The sequence below is a fragment of the Oncorhynchus kisutch genome, unplaced genomic scaffold (assembly GCF_002021735.2).
Source record: "Oncorhynchus kisutch isolate 150728-3 unplaced genomic scaffold, Okis_V2 Okis03b-Okis08b_hom, whole genome shotgun sequence".
NCBI classification, from domain to species: Eukaryota; Metazoa; Chordata; class Actinopteri; order Salmoniformes; family Salmonidae; genus Oncorhynchus; species Oncorhynchus kisutch.
In genome coordinates this window covers 11,129,204-11,144,668 of record NW_022261980.1, presented here as the reverse complement: position 1 = coordinate 11,144,668, position 15,465 = coordinate 11,129,204, and the positions used below count along the sequence as shown (strand labels likewise).

Here is a 15,465-nt window from a genome sequence, read left to right as displayed (position 1 = left end):
TTGGTTCTGTGTGTATGTGTTGTTATTTGATGTGACTGAATTGGTGTGTTTGCAGCCTTCAAACAGCTGGGACGTGACGGCTCCTTCCCTGACAGAACACAATGGAACCCTCACTCCTCAACTATTGGAGGACACACCCAAAGCCCCCCACACCGCCAGCACTCGTGAGTCTCTCTCTCACACACACACACACACACACACACACACACACACACACACACACACACACACACACACACACACACACACACACACACACCTATCCTTTTGTCTGGAGCTTTCCCATATGTTTCTGAGGTTGAATTAGACAGTTGATGTGTGATTGTATTTGGCATTCTCAGAGCTGGAGGAAGGACCAAGCATTGAGGGACTGAGCACTGAGCAATCTCCCAAAGTCACTATGGGTAAGTCATCAGCCAACATCCTGTTCCTCCTCTGCCTCCTTTCACATGACAACAGCTCCTCCCCTCACCTCTCAATGATCTTTGCTGACCTTAAAAACAAGGAATAGGTGATGGTTACAACCATTTACAGACCTCAATATCCACAGTAACCCCCCCCCCCCCCCCCCCCCTAATATTCTTGCAAGGATGCTCTTGTTGGCTCTTCCCAGAATTGGAGACCCCCCTTAGACGTTTGGACCAGGCACCAAATTGTCCTGACCCCTCTCATACATAGCCCACCCTGTAATACAGTCACTGGAGGTTTTCCATATGACCGTGGAGCCCTCAGTAACACCTGTGTCTGCTTTGTCCGTAGAGGACTCCATGCGTTTGTCGTCAGATCAACCACAGCTACCCAAAGGTGATTGGAACGCCTTTTTAAAAGCTGCCGTTAGCCCATTGGCTGGCCAGATTTTCAGGAAGCATGGTTGGTTCTGTGCTTGACTGACACCTCACCTGATTGTGACACGCAAGCTTAAGCCCATCCCTCCCAGCTCTGACTAAAATGTGCGACTGCCAAGGCTTTCTTCGTTCTTCTTCGTTCTTCCAGTCTCCTAACATTAATACAACAGTCAGACAACCCCTATTCAACAGACCTAGCAGACTTAGTGTCTTATATTCAACGTGTAGCCTCGGTCACAGACCTAGCAGACTTAGTGTCTTATATTCAACATGTAGCCTCGGTCACAGACCCAGCAGACTTAGTGTCTATCATTCAACATGTAGCCTCGGTCACAGACCCAGCAGACTTAGTGTCTTATATTCAACATGTAGCCTCGGTCACAGACCCAGCAGACTTAGTGTCTATCATTCAACATGTAGCCTCGGTCACAGACCCAGCAGACTTAGTGTCTATCATTCAACATGTAGCCTCGGTCACAGACCCAGCAGACTTAGTGTCTATCATTCAACATGTAGCCTCGGTCACAGACCCAGCAGACTTAGTGTCTATCATTCAACATGTAGCCTCGGTCACAGACCCAGCAGACTTAGTGTCTATCATTCAACATGTAGCCTCGGTCACAGACCCAGCAGACTTAGTGTCTATCATTCAACATGTAGCCTCGGTCACAGACCCAGCAGACTTAGTGTCTATCATTCAACGTGTAGCCTCGGTCACAGACCCAGCAGACTTAGTGTCTATCATTCAACGTGTAGCCTCGGTCACAGACCCAGCAGACTTAGTGTCTATCATTCAACGTGTAGCCTCGGTCACAGACCCAGCAGACTTAGTGTCTATCATTCAACATGTAGCCTCGGTCACAGACCCAGCAGACTTAGTGTCTATCATTCAACATGTAGCCTCAGTCACAGACCCAGCAGACTTAGTGTCTATCAGTCAACATGTAGCCTCGGTCACAGACCCAGCAGACTTAGTGTCTATCATTCAACATGTAGCCTCGGTCACAGACCCAGCAGGCTTAGTGTCTATCATAGGTTTTCACTCCTGTTGGACTTCATGTTTTATTGTGTTACAAATTGGGGTTAAAATGTAATTTTATTCATTGCTGATCTACACAAAATAGTCTCATGTCAAAGTGAGGGATAAAATACTGTACAGACTTCCTTCTTTTGACTGTCATTTAGATCAGTATTGTGGAGTGACTACAATGTGGTTGAGCCATCCTTAGTTATGTCCCATCATCGCCGTTAAACCCTGGAGCTGATGACATCACTGCACGGTTTCCTTCCCGTCCGGCAGCTCAGTTAGGAAGGACGTCTGTATCTTTGTGTCTGTGTGGTTTGATAAACCAGCCAAAGTTTAATTAATAACTTGATCATGCTTAAAGGGATATTCAGTGCCTCCTTTAAAAAATAATCTTTACAAAAAGTATTATTATTTGTATTTGTTGTACCCATCTACCAATCGCTGTCCCTTCTTTATGAGGCATTTGAAAAGCTTCCCGATCGTTGTTTGAATCTCTGCTTGAAATGCACTACTTCACTGAGGGGAAAGGGGGGACACCTAGTCAGTTGTACAACTGAAATGTGTCTGACCTTACAGAGATTGTATGTTTGGGGTACCAAGAAAGGGTCATTCAACTCATGTTGACCCCTATTATTTCACACACGGAGGCCATGCAACTTATTGTGTGATTTGCTACACATGTTTTCTGCTCAACTCATTTAGGCTTGCCTATATCTATACAATCAAGATATTTGAGTTATTCATTATTCTTCATTTGTGAACATATAGATCATTTTATTTTCAGTTTGACATGGAGTATTTGGTATGGATCAATGATTTGGTGCTTATCATTTCAGTTCTACTTCGTATCAAAATGTGAAAGTCCAATGGGGTGAATACTTATTATAGTAACTGTGTGTCCCATAACTTTAGAATAACGTAAACTAATGAAACTATTTCTGTCAGGTGTATGACAATGGTGCTGTCCCTCAGCTGCAGTGATATAACACTGCTGGCTGTAGCACATGGCTTGTCTTCAAACGGCTCTGACTGGATAAAAGGACCGTTGGGATGCTATTTCTCAATCTGACTGTGTTGACGTGTTCTTCGTGTCGCGTCTGCTAAGGATACTGAATGTTTGCACCTTTTAACAAGAGGGGAAACGTACAGCGGTTTGTGCGTTCACATGTATGGGGGGGGCACGTCTATGCATTTGTAGGGGTAAACATTGGTGTGTGTGTGTAGAACTCGCATTCCTTTTTCAAAGTTATGCAGAGCGATTACAACTCGGGAGTCCCTGGCCTGTCGCTGTCCACCAGTGTTCTAATGATGAGCTTTGTGTTACAGATGTGAAGCAATCCATCATTGGGAAAAAGAAGCCCAGCACTACTAAGAAAGGGGTAGGTTACACCCCCTTCAGCACTCAGACAGGGGGCTCTGCGTGAGGAGCAGGGTTTTGGCTGGTCATGTGATCTGATTAGGAAACACGTGGAGCACTAGATCTGGCATGTAGTTAGGGCTCGGTGTTGTTCCTGGATAAGTCACGTTGACCACAAAAACAAATGTCCCAAATCAGAATCACCAAACCTGGCTAATGAATCACCAAACCTGGCTAATGAATCACCAAACCTGGCTAATGAATCACCAAACCTGGCTAATGAATCACCAAACCTGGCTAATGAATCACCAAACCTGGCTAATGAATCACCAAACCTGGCTAATGAATCACCAAACCTGGCTAATGAATCACCAAACCTGGCTAATGAATCACCAAACCTGGCTAATGAATCACCAAACCTGGCTAATGAATCACCAAACCTGGCTAATGAATCACCAAACCTGGCTAATGAATCACCAAACCTGGCTAATGAATCACCAAACCTGGCTAATGAATCACCAAACCTGGCTAATGAATCACCAAACCTGGCTAATGAATCACCAAACCTGGCTAATGAATCACCAAACCTGGCTAATGAATCACCAAACCTGGCTAATGAATCACCAAACCTGGCTAATGAATCACTAAACCTGGCTAATGAATCACTAAACCTGGCTAATGAATCAAGAGTGCGTTGATCAAACCATGAATGTAATACTACAACTTGTCCACTGGGGGGCAGTCATTTCCTCTATCTGTCCACAGCTGTGTGTAACCATCTCCTCTGTGCTCCTCTCTCCCTCCAGCTGGGTGCTAAGAAGGGCCTGGGGGCCCAGAAGGTGAGCAGTAAGAGCTTCTCGGAGGTGGAGAAACAGGCCCAGGTAGCCGAGAAGCAGAGAGAGGAGCAAGCAGCTGATGCTAAGAAACAGGCAGAGGAGTCCATGTGAGTGAACCACACAGTTTGACAGTCAGAGAGCACGGAAACACCTCCGCACCAGATTCTGCTCTTCCTGCTGTTTGTGTTTACACTAAATTAATATTTGCTGTCTTCTCATGGCCAGACTGTTCAGAGGTTGGATAAATAATGCAGCCTCTTTCTGCGTACAGAAAGTGAATGGAAGGGATCCTTTAGGACAGCAAGTAGTGACATCCGCTGGCTCAATAATCATATTATCGTGTAACCGACAATTATGGACCATAACCGTGGGGAAAAAGGATCATTATTGTCTTAATACATTTTACACACCGTGTGGAGTCCACGGCCTGATGAATTGAGGCTGTTCTAAGGACAAAGGGGATTGCAACTCGATATTAGATGGTGTTCCTAATGTTTTGTACACTCGGTGCCAAAGAATTATTAATGTTGTAATCATTTTACGAGGAGAACAACATGGTCGGGAGGAGAATTTCCTAAAATTCAAAAATTTTTGCAAATGAATGTAGAACAATTGACAAATGTGTCTCTTTTTTTGCAGTGTGGCCTCCATGCGCCTGGCCTACAAGGAGCTGGAGATTGACAGGAAGATGGACAACAAGAAGATGCAGAACATGGAGGGTAAGAAGAGAGAGCAGGCTGAGAGACTGGGCATGGGCTTCGGCAACCGCAGGTAATCAAGTTATCAGTGTTCAAACCATGTTTTCAAAGAACAGTAATGTTTCTCTCATGGAATAAGCGTTCCTTGAGCACTACAAATAGCAAATGAGTGCTGCCTGTTAGCATGTGCTACTGTAGGCTATAGCATTCCTGCTTAAACAATACTTTGGGATTTTGACAATGAGGCCCTTTTATGTACTTCCCCAGTCGTCAGATCAACACCTTTATCTACTTCCCCAGAGTCAGATGGACTCGTGGACACCATTTTTATAGTCCGAGTCAAGTTTGAAGGAAGTTAGAGAGAGTTTTGTGAGGCAATGCTAACTAGCGTTAGCGCAATGACTGGAAGTGTATGGGTATCTGCTAGCAGAGGTGTCAAACTGCACGCAGAGACATAAAAATGGTATCCAGGGGTTGATCTGACTCTGGGGAAGTAGATAAAGGTGTTGATCTGACTCTGGGGAAGTAGATAAAGGTGTTGATCTGACTCTGGGCAAGTAGATAAAGGTGTTGTTCTGACTCTGGGCAAGTAGAGAAAGGTGTTGTTCTGACTCTGGGCAAGTAGATAAAGGAGTTGATCTGACGACTCTGGGCAAGTAGATAAAAGAGTTGATCTGACGACTCTGGGGAAGTAGATAAAGGAGTTGATCTGACGACTCTGGGGAAGTAGATACAGGTGTTGATCTGACGACTCTGGGGAAGTAGATAAAGGAGTTGATCTGACGACTCTGGGGAAGTAGATAAAGGAGTTGATCTGACGACTCTGGGGAAGTAGATAAAGGAGTTGATCTGACGACTCTGGGGAAGTAGATAAAGGAGTTGATCTGACGACTCTGGGGAAGTAGATACAGGTGTTGATTTGACTCTGGGGTAGTAGATCAAGGAGTTGATCTGACGACTCTGGGGTAGTAGATCAAGGAGTTGATCTGACGACTCTGGGGAAGTAGATCAAGGAGTTGATCTGACGACTCTGGGGAAGTAGATACAGGTGTTGATCAGACTCTGGGGAAGTATGGCTTTAACTTCAGTGGTGTTTATGTGTTTACGGTGTCTGTGTGTGTGTAGATTGTGTTGCAGTACATTATTGTGTGCGGACATGACTTAAGTGTGTGTGTATTCTGCGTATTCCAGCACCATATCTCACTCCGTGATGTCAGAGATGCAGGTGATTGAGCAGGAGACGCCCTTGGGGGCCAAGTCCTCGCCTCGCTCCAAACTGGACATGTTGGATGAACCGGGCTTCTCCTCTGGACCCCCTAAGTACGTCACACCCCAAACAGATCGGAATGTCTTCTCCTATGGAGTAGTAGTGAAAAAATGGGTTTCTGTCCAATTCCAAATGGACTTCCAACCCCAAGCTAGCTACCTCCCAGGCACTGGGGTTGTTGTATACAGCTGAAAGGATTGGATTGGTATTAACAATATGGTAATGGATCCAACTTGCCTTCTGATAGGCTTGATATACCTGTCTTCATCTTGCTAAGACACCTATCCAATCCTTTCATAATTATCTAAGAGCCTTGGGTCTATGGGTTAGGGGTAGAGCCTTGGGTCTGTGGGTTAGGGGTAGAGCCTTGGGTCTATGGGTTAGGGTTAGAGCCTTGGGTCTATGGGTTAGGGGTAGAGCCTTGGGTCTGTGGGTTAGGGGTAGAGCCTTGGTTCTATGGGTTAGGGGTAGAGCCTTGGTTCTATGGGTTAGGGGTAGAGCCTTGGTTCTATGGGTTAGGGGTAGAGCCTTGGTTCTATGGGTTAGGGGTAGAGCCTTGGGTCTATGGGTTAGGGGTAGAGCCTTGGGTCTATGGGTTAGGGGTAGAGCCTTGGTTCTATGGGTTAGGGGTAGAGCCTTGGGTCTGTGTAATATATCCCTTCATCTACCTCTGTTTCCTCAGATCTAATCCATTATGAATGTGTCCTTGTATCCCTACCTGACCAACATCTATCCCTGCCTCTGTGTGTGTTTTGTTGGGACAGGTACAAGGACAACCCGTTCACGGCGGGCGACGGCTTCGGGTCGCGGTGGGACTCTGATGGGGGAGTGGCCTCCTTCACCTCCTCCTGGGCCCTGGAGAATGAGGAGCCTAAAGAGGAGGTGACAATCTCCAGCATCCAGCCTATCGGAGAACGGCCCAGTCGGCGGAAGGCGGAGACGGCGGCGCCCCTGTCCGAGTCGAGCGAGGCCCGGCAGAAGTTTGCCAACGCCAAGGCCATCTCTTCCGACATGTTCTTTGGCCGCGAGAGCTATGCCGAGGTAAAGTTACACCACTGTATTACCAACAAATACCAAGCCACCTGTCAACTGAACGGAAACTTAAAAAGCAAAGCGTGCCGCATTTAAATTAGCTGGCTATTAAAGCCAGACGGCTAACGTTAGCAAGCTGACATTACAACATCAGGTGAGCTAACATTAGTAACCTAACCAATTCGCTATAGTACTTCTTCAGGCTAGGGTCCTTTTTTCTCAATTTCCGCCTGACTGACGTGCCCAAAGTAAACTGCCTGTTGCTCAGGCCCTGAAGCCAGGAGATGCATATAATTGGTACCATTGGAAAGAAAACACTTTGAAGTTTGTAGAAATGTTAAAATAATGTATGAGACTATAACACAATAGACATGGTAGGAGAAAATCCAAAGAAAAACCAACCAGATTTTTTTTTGAGAGCCCGTGCTGTTACAATGGAAAGTATAGGGGCATACTAAATTTCAGCTCCCATATTGCAATTCCTGTGGCTTCCACTGGGTGTCAGTAGTCTTTGTTCAAGGTTTCAGGCTTGTTTCTTCCAAAACGAGTAAGAATAATGAGTTTTTACTACAGGGACACAGACTTGGAAATTCGTGTATATGCGCGCGATGAAAAGGACACGCACTTGCAAATATCATTTTTCTATTGAACATACTTCTTTCTGTATGAAATATTATAGTTTAATTACATTTTAGGGAATCTGAGGATTAAAATGAAACGTATTTTGACTTGTTGAAACAAAGTTTAGGGGTAGATTTTCAGATTCCCATCTTGGCATGTTGAACGAGTGGATTACTCAAATCGATGGCGCCAACTAAACTGACCTTTTGGGATATAAAGAAGGATTTTATCTAACAAAACTACACCGCATGTTATAGCTGGGACCCTTTGGATGATAAATCAGAGGAAAAAGTTCAAAAAGTAAGTGAATATTTAATCGCTATTTGTGAATTTATGAAACCTGTGCCGGTGTAAAAATATTTTGATGTGGGGTGCCGTCCTCAAACAATCGCATGGCATGCGTTCGCTGTAAAGCCTACTGTAAATCGGACAGTGCCGTTTAGATGAACAAGAATTTAAGCTTTCAACCGATATAAGACACTTGTATGGACCTCAATGTTTAATATCCGATATAAGACACTTGTATGAACCTAAATGTTTAATATCCGATATAAGACACTTGTATGGACCTAAATGTTTAATATCCATCATTTTTATGATGATTTATTTGAATTACGCGCCCTCCAGTTTCACCGGAAGTTGTGCCGTTCCTCAAGTTATAACACTTTCGTTGCTTACTGGACTCTGGCAATCTGTGTGAAATGTTTTTTATTACATTTTTTTATTTTACCTTTATTTAACTAGGCAAGTCAGTTAAGAACAAATTCTTATTTTCAATAACGGCCTAGGAACAGTGGGTTAACTGCCTGTTCAGGGGCAGAACGACCTTGTCAGCTCGGGGGTTTGAACTTGCAACCTTCCGGTTACTAGTCCAACACTCTAACCACTAGCCGCCCCGGCAGCTAACGAACTAACTGCTAATGTTTTCCCTCTACAATATGTGGTTCATTTTCATGAATGAGAGAATTAGGTGAAAATTAGGCGTTGCTTGTTAAACAAGTGTATTCAGGGATCAAGTGTAGCTGGAGCTGGGCCTGGTTTAAGCTGGATGCCACTATAGAGGTGAAAGGAACACCCCCCCCCCCCCCCCCCCCCTCCCCCTTCTCACTTTTTCAATACAGTTGATATAAAGGGGTAGGCCAGGTGTTCTCTCTGCCTGAAAGAGATCAATTATGCCAACAAAGGGTCTCATGCTCTGCTGGAACATTGTAGAACAGATATCCACAGGCAGATAGTGTACAATGCAGTAATGTGTAGCCCACAGATATGGCTAGGTTGTGTTGAACTTGACAGTAACACTTGTGTGTGAATGAGGGGAAATTATTATATTTTTTTACTCAGTGAATGTTAGTTTTGCACACATGTAGCCTTGTGCACTTGATCGATTTCTACTATAGTGGCCACTATAATAGCGCAAAAATATAATGCCTGTTTGTTTCATTCTATTTCTACTTTTAAGACGAGATGGTGTTGTTGTTGTGTCTTTGGCATTATTAAAACTGAAGACCTATTTATCAAATAACTCTCTAATTATTATTACGTGATTAAACTGATTAGTCATGTAACTGTAATTAACTAGGAAGTCGGGGCACCAAGGAAAATATTCAGATTACAAAGTTATAATTTTCCTAATATAACTTTTCAGATATTTTCATATCTGATCAATAGTCTTCTGATTAATGAATTCTTCTTTACCTCGTTAGTCTCATTCCAAACGTCGTAAATTGTTGGTTATCTGCACAAACCCAGTCTTCACTATGAGTCATCCATACATCAATTGTCTTAAAATCATTTATTTACTAACTAAGTAATTCACAGAAATGCATAAACAAACAGTAGATAGTTACAAGGAAATGATAGTAGAGTTTCCCTAGTGGGATAAACCGGCATCGCTGCTTGGTGTACAAAAGGGAAGTGGGGGTCAACTGAGATGAGACACTACAAAGTTGATAATTATAACAATTGAAATGCTAATCCTTTGCACATGAATGCTCACTCATTCGGGAACAATTGCAATCAATCAATATATTTACGCTCAGTGTGTTGTCGGGATCTCTGTTGAAAAGTTTGTTTCTGTTGGAGTGGGTCTTCTCTCTCTCTATCATGGTTAGAATAGATAGTTCCGAGTGACATTCATTCATGTCTTTGTAGAATAGATGTTTCAGCGGTTGTCGGTATTTGCGTTCAATGATACCGAATTCCTAGCTGCAGACTAGTAATTAATATCAAAGACTTGTTCTTATTCTGTCGGTATCGATAGTCTAAGAGTTTAACCACATGGTATGGTTAAAAGATTCAGTAGTCTGGTCTCAAACCTTGGCCCTCTCGTTATCGAGGTAAGCTGGTCTGCAACCTTTGTCCTCTCGTAATTGAGAGAAACATGGTCCGTTGAGAAATTCTCACGGTGGGGGTTTTATTCGGAAGAGCAGAAAAGGGCTGTCTCATGACGCCAAGTAATTTGCATACCGCCCAAACAGATCCACAGATGATGCAATCTCCATTGCACTCCACACTGCCCTTTCCCACCTGGACAAAAGGAACACCTATGTGAGAATGCTATTCATTGACTACAGCTCAGCGTTCACCATAGTACCATCAAAGCTAAGGAACCTGGGACTAAACACCTCCCTTTGCAACTGGATCCTGGACTTCCTGACGGGCTGCCCCCAGGTGGTGAGGGTAGGTAGCAACACATCTACCACGCTGATCCTCAACACTGGAGCTCCCCAAGGGTGTTGTGCTCAGTCCCCTCCTGTACTCCCTGTTCACCCACGACTGCATGGCGAGGCACGACTCCAACACCATCATTAAGTTTGCTGACAACACAACATTGGTAGGCCTGATCACCGACAACGATGGGAAAGCCTTTAGGGAGGAGGTCAGAGACCTGGTCGGATGGTGCCAGAATAACAACCTATCCCTCAACGTAACCAAGACCAAGGAAATTATTGTGGACTACAGGAAAAGGAGCACCTAGCACTTCCCCATTCTCATCGACGGGGCTGTAGTGGAGCAGGTTGAGAGCTTCAAATTCCTTGGTGTCCACATCAACAACAAACTAGAATGGTCCAAACACACCAAGACAGTCATTAAGAGGGCACGACAAAGCCTATTCCCCCTCAGGAAAAAAGAAAAAATCTAAAAAGATTTGGCATGGGTCCTGAGATCCTCAAAAGGTTCCACAGCTGCAACATCTGACCGGTTGCATCACTGCCTGGTACAGCATTTGTTTGGCCTCCGACCGCAAGGCACTTCAGAGGGTAGTGCGTACGGCCCAGTACATCACTGGGGCAAAGCTGCCTGCCGTCCAGGACCTCTACACCAGGCAGTGTCAGAGGAAGGCCCTGAAAATTGTCAAAGACCCTAGCCACCCCAGTCATAGACTGTTCTCTCTACTACTGCATGGCAAGCGGTACCGGAGTGCCAAGTCTAGGACAAAAAGGCTTCTCAACAGTTTTTACCCCCAAGCCATAAGACTCCTGAACAGGTGTTGACTAGTCTAATGAGATGGTGTTGTCTAGTCTAATGAGATGGTGTTGTTGGTGTTGACTAGTCTAGCTAATGTAGGGCTGTCCCTGTAAAATAAATACAAATATTGGTCAACCGAGAGTATTCTGTTCTTTCTACCAAAATATATATTTTTTTAAATGTAGGGGATCAGGAAACCAGTCTGTATCTGGTGTGACCACCATTTGCCTCATGCACCTTCACATAGAGTTTATCAGGCTGTTGATTGTGGCCTGTGGGATATTGTCCCACTTCTCTTCAACGGTTGTCATTGTTGCTGGATATTGGCGGGAACTGGAACACGCTGCCGTACACGTCGATCCATAGCATCCCAAACATGCTCAATAGGAAACATGGAATAAGTGGGACATTTTCAGCTTCCAGGCATTATGTACAGATCCTTGCGACATGGGGCCGAGGTGATGGTGGCGGATGAATGGCACAACACCAATATGCTGGGTCTCATCACGGTGTCTCTGTGCAGTCAAAATGCCATTGATAAAATGCAATTGTGTTCGTTGTCCGTAGCTTATGCCTGCCCATACCACCCCCACCCCCCCATACCATCCCCCCACTACATGTGTGGGGCACTCTGTCAACGTTGAGAACATCAGTAAACCGCTCGCCCACAAGACGCCAAACACGTGGTCTGTGGTTGTGAGGCAGGATGGACGTACTGACAAATTCTCTAAAACGATGTTGGAGGCGACTTATGGTAGAAAAATTAACATTAAATTATCTGGCAACAGCTCTGGTGGACTTTCCTGCAGCTAGTATGCCAATTGCACGCTCCCTCATCTTGAGACATCTGTGGCATTGTGTTGAGTGACAACTGCACATTTTAGAGTGTCCTTTTTATTGTCCCTAGCACAAGGTGCACCTGTGTAATGAATCATGCTGTTTAATCAGCCTCTTGATATGCCACACCTGTCAGGTGGATGGATTATCTTGGCGAAGGAGAAATGCTCACTAACAGGGATGTAAACAATTTTGTGCACACAATTTGAGAGAAGTAAGGTTGCGTATGAAACATTTCTGGGGCCTTTTTTTGTCCAGTGTAATACCAGAGCCTCATCTAATGAAACACATTCTAAATCCTTTGTTAAAACATAGCAAATATTTATTTATTGCCTAATTTGTGAAATTGCTGTATCCGGCATTTTGTGACTAGACAATTTAGGCAAGGGCTGTTTCCTCGTCTCCTCACTCCACTGCTGTCTCCGTCGCATTGTTCTCAACACCAATATGCTGGTTATCTCTGCTATTATCCACATAGCAACATGGTCCAGGAAAAGGCACCAATTCAACAGCGCACTGATGTTTCAGAACCGCGGACAGCGACCGCTATCCAAGCGTATTTGTTATAAAATAATATTTTTATTAGTGTTGCACCATTGTTCTTATGTAATGTAACCATATAGAATTTCAGTAGCACAGGTCTTAGTGATGGACTGTTCCATCCCCCATGGCCTCTCCACAATGGATCAGTCCAATCAGACATGTCTTAGTGATGGACTGTTCCATCCCCCACGGCCTCTCCACAATGGATCAGTCCAATCAGACATGTCTTAGTGATGGACTGTTCCATCCCCCACGGCCTCTCAACAATGGATCAGTCCAATCAGACATGTCTTAGTGATGGACTGTTCCATCCCCCACGGCCTCTCAACAATGGATCAGTCCAATCAGACATGTCTTAGTGATGGACTGTTCCATCCCCCACGGCCTCTCCACAATGGATCAGTCCAATCAGACATGTCTTAGTGATGGACTGTTCCATCCCCCACGGCCTCTCAACAATGGATCAGTCCAATCAGACATGTCTTAGTGATGGACTGTTCCACGGCCACCACAATGGATCAGTCCAATCAGACAGGCGCCAATCAGAAAGGTGTCTTGTGCACAATTAAAAAAATATATATAATATTGCGACTGACCGCTCAACTAAAGAAATATTGGTCGACCAGCAGCATATTGACCAAACAATCGACCAGTCTAAATGGGATCAGCCCTAAACTAATGAGATTGTGTCGTTGGTGTTTACTAGTCAAGCGAATGCGATGGTGATGTCTAGTCTAATGAGATGGTGTTCTGTCATTCCCCAGTATGAGGCCAAGACACGTCTGGAGGGCCTGTCTGGCAACACATCCATCAGCTCTGCTGACCTGTTTGGGGACGGGAGTGACCGTGACACAGGTAAGGGTTAATGTTGTGTTTGTGATAAAATAATTTAGATGTTTATAGATAATGATTAAATATTTCTACCCTGAAACTTAACCATTTGGGATTATAGTTTGTAGCATTGATAAGGAATAATTAAAGTATTACACATAAGTCCAACTAGGTTGAACTGGGAGGGAGAGAAATGTGTGTGTATGTGTGTGTATGTGTGTGTGTGTATGTGTGTGTATGTGTGTGTATGTGTGTGTAAGTGTGTGTATATGTGTGCATGTGTGTGTGTATGTGTGTGTAAGTGTGTGTATATGTGTGCATGTGTGTGTGTGTGTGTGTGCATGTGTGTGTGTATGTGTGTACCTAAGAAAATACAGAGAACAATTAAACTGTGTTTGAACAGACCTGGCTAGAACTCTGAGGAACTTATGAGGACAGGGAGTACTTCTCAAGGTCTCCCTAATCTGGGGGGGAATGGAACTGTCGGCTGGGTAGTGATACACAGTGGTGAGAACTACGGAGAAGGATAAAACTCACCTACTGTTTGTGTGTATGTATGTGCGTAGGATATCTACTGTTTGTGTGGAAGTATGTGCGTAAGTAAGGAGCAAGTATAAAATGGATGTTTTTGTATAATGGACTGGAGAACGTTCCCGTGAATAAACATTTTGACTATTGTAAGCTGGGACTCTTGTCTGTTTCATTCAACCAGAATCTTACAAACTCTGGGTTGCAGACTGAGTAGATTAATTGAAGTTTATGAACATTGATAACAAAATTCTCATACCAGTTTGATCTCTGTCTCTGTAGGGGCAGCAGGTTATGAGAGTGTGCTGCCGACGGGGCCAGACATTGCTCAGTTCAAACAGGGGGTGAAGACTGTGGCGGGCAAGATGGCCGTGCTGGCCAACGGCGTCATGAACACCATACAGGTGACAGGACCAGAGACACCTCAACACAATACAGTTACACATACAGAGAAACTCTACGGGACCAGAGACACCTCAACACAATACAATTACACATACAGAGAAACTCTACAGGACCAGAGAGACCTCAACACAATACAATTACACATACAGAGAAACTCTACGGGACCAGAGACACCTCAACACAATACAATTACACATACAGAGAAACTCTACGGGACCAGAGACACCTCAACACAATACAATTACACATACAGAGAAACTCTACAGGACCAGAGACACCTCAACACAATACAATTACACATACAGAGAAACTCTACAGGACCAGAGACACCTCAACACAATACATTTACACATACAGAGAAACTCTACAGGACTAGAGACACCTCAACACAATACAATTACACATACAGAGAAACTCTACAGGATTAGAGACACCTCAACACAATACAATTACACATACAGAGAAACTCTACAGGACCAGAGACACCTCAACACAATACAATTACACATACAGAGAAACTCTACAGGACCAGAGACACCTCAACACAATACATTTACACATACAGAGAAACTCTACAGGACTAGAGACACCTCAACACAATACAATTACACATACAGAGAAACTCTACAGGATTAGAGACACCTCAACACAATACAATTACACATACAGAGAAACTCTACAGGACTAGAGACACCTCAACACAATACATTTACACATACAGAGAAACTCTACAGGACCAGAGACACCTCAACACAATACAATTAAACATACAGAGAAACTCTACAGGACCAGAGACACCACAACACAATATAATTACACATGCAGAGAAACTCTACAGGACCAGAGACACCTCAACACAATACAATTACACATACAGAGAAACTCTACAGGACCAGAGACACCACAATACAATTACACATACAGAGAAACTCTACGGGACCAGAGACACCTCAACACAATACAGTTACACATACAGAGAAACTCTACAGGACCAGAGACACCTCAACACAATACAATTACACATACAGAGAAACTCTACGGGACCAGAGACACCACAACACAATATAATTACACATACAGAGAAACTCTACGGGACCAGAGACACCTCAACACAATATAATTACACATACAGAGAAACTCTACAGGACCAGAGACACCTCAACACAATAC

General features: G+C 44.2%; 1 protein-coding gene across 2 annotated transcripts in view; it reads left to right on the top strand.

The window, feature by feature from the left end:
* The window catches only part of LOC109881818 (ADP-ribosylation factor GTPase-activating protein 2-like), a 28,386-nt gene that overhangs the window by 9,236 nt on the left and 3,685 nt on the right, over positions 1 to 15,465 (top strand). Inside the window, exons 6-15 of one of the 2 annotated variants that reach the window (XM_031812433.1) lie at positions 56 to 164; positions 342 to 404; positions 760 to 804; positions 3,199 to 3,251; positions 4,036 to 4,172; positions 4,705 to 4,836; positions 5,955 to 6,083; positions 6,795 to 7,071; positions 13,296 to 13,386; positions 14,173 to 14,294. In XM_031812433.1, the coding sequence (XP_031668293.1) occupies positions 56 to 164; positions 342 to 404; positions 760 to 804; positions 3,199 to 3,251; positions 4,036 to 4,172; positions 4,705 to 4,836; positions 5,955 to 6,083; positions 6,795 to 7,071; positions 13,296 to 13,386; positions 14,173 to 14,294 (1,158 nt within the window). The remainder of the gene's footprint in view (positions 1 to 55; positions 165 to 341; positions 405 to 759; positions 805 to 3,198; positions 3,252 to 4,035; positions 4,173 to 4,704; positions 4,837 to 5,954; positions 6,084 to 6,794; positions 7,072 to 13,295; positions 13,387 to 14,172; positions 14,295 to 15,465) is intronic. The other variant, XM_031812434.1, reaches the window with a different exon arrangement.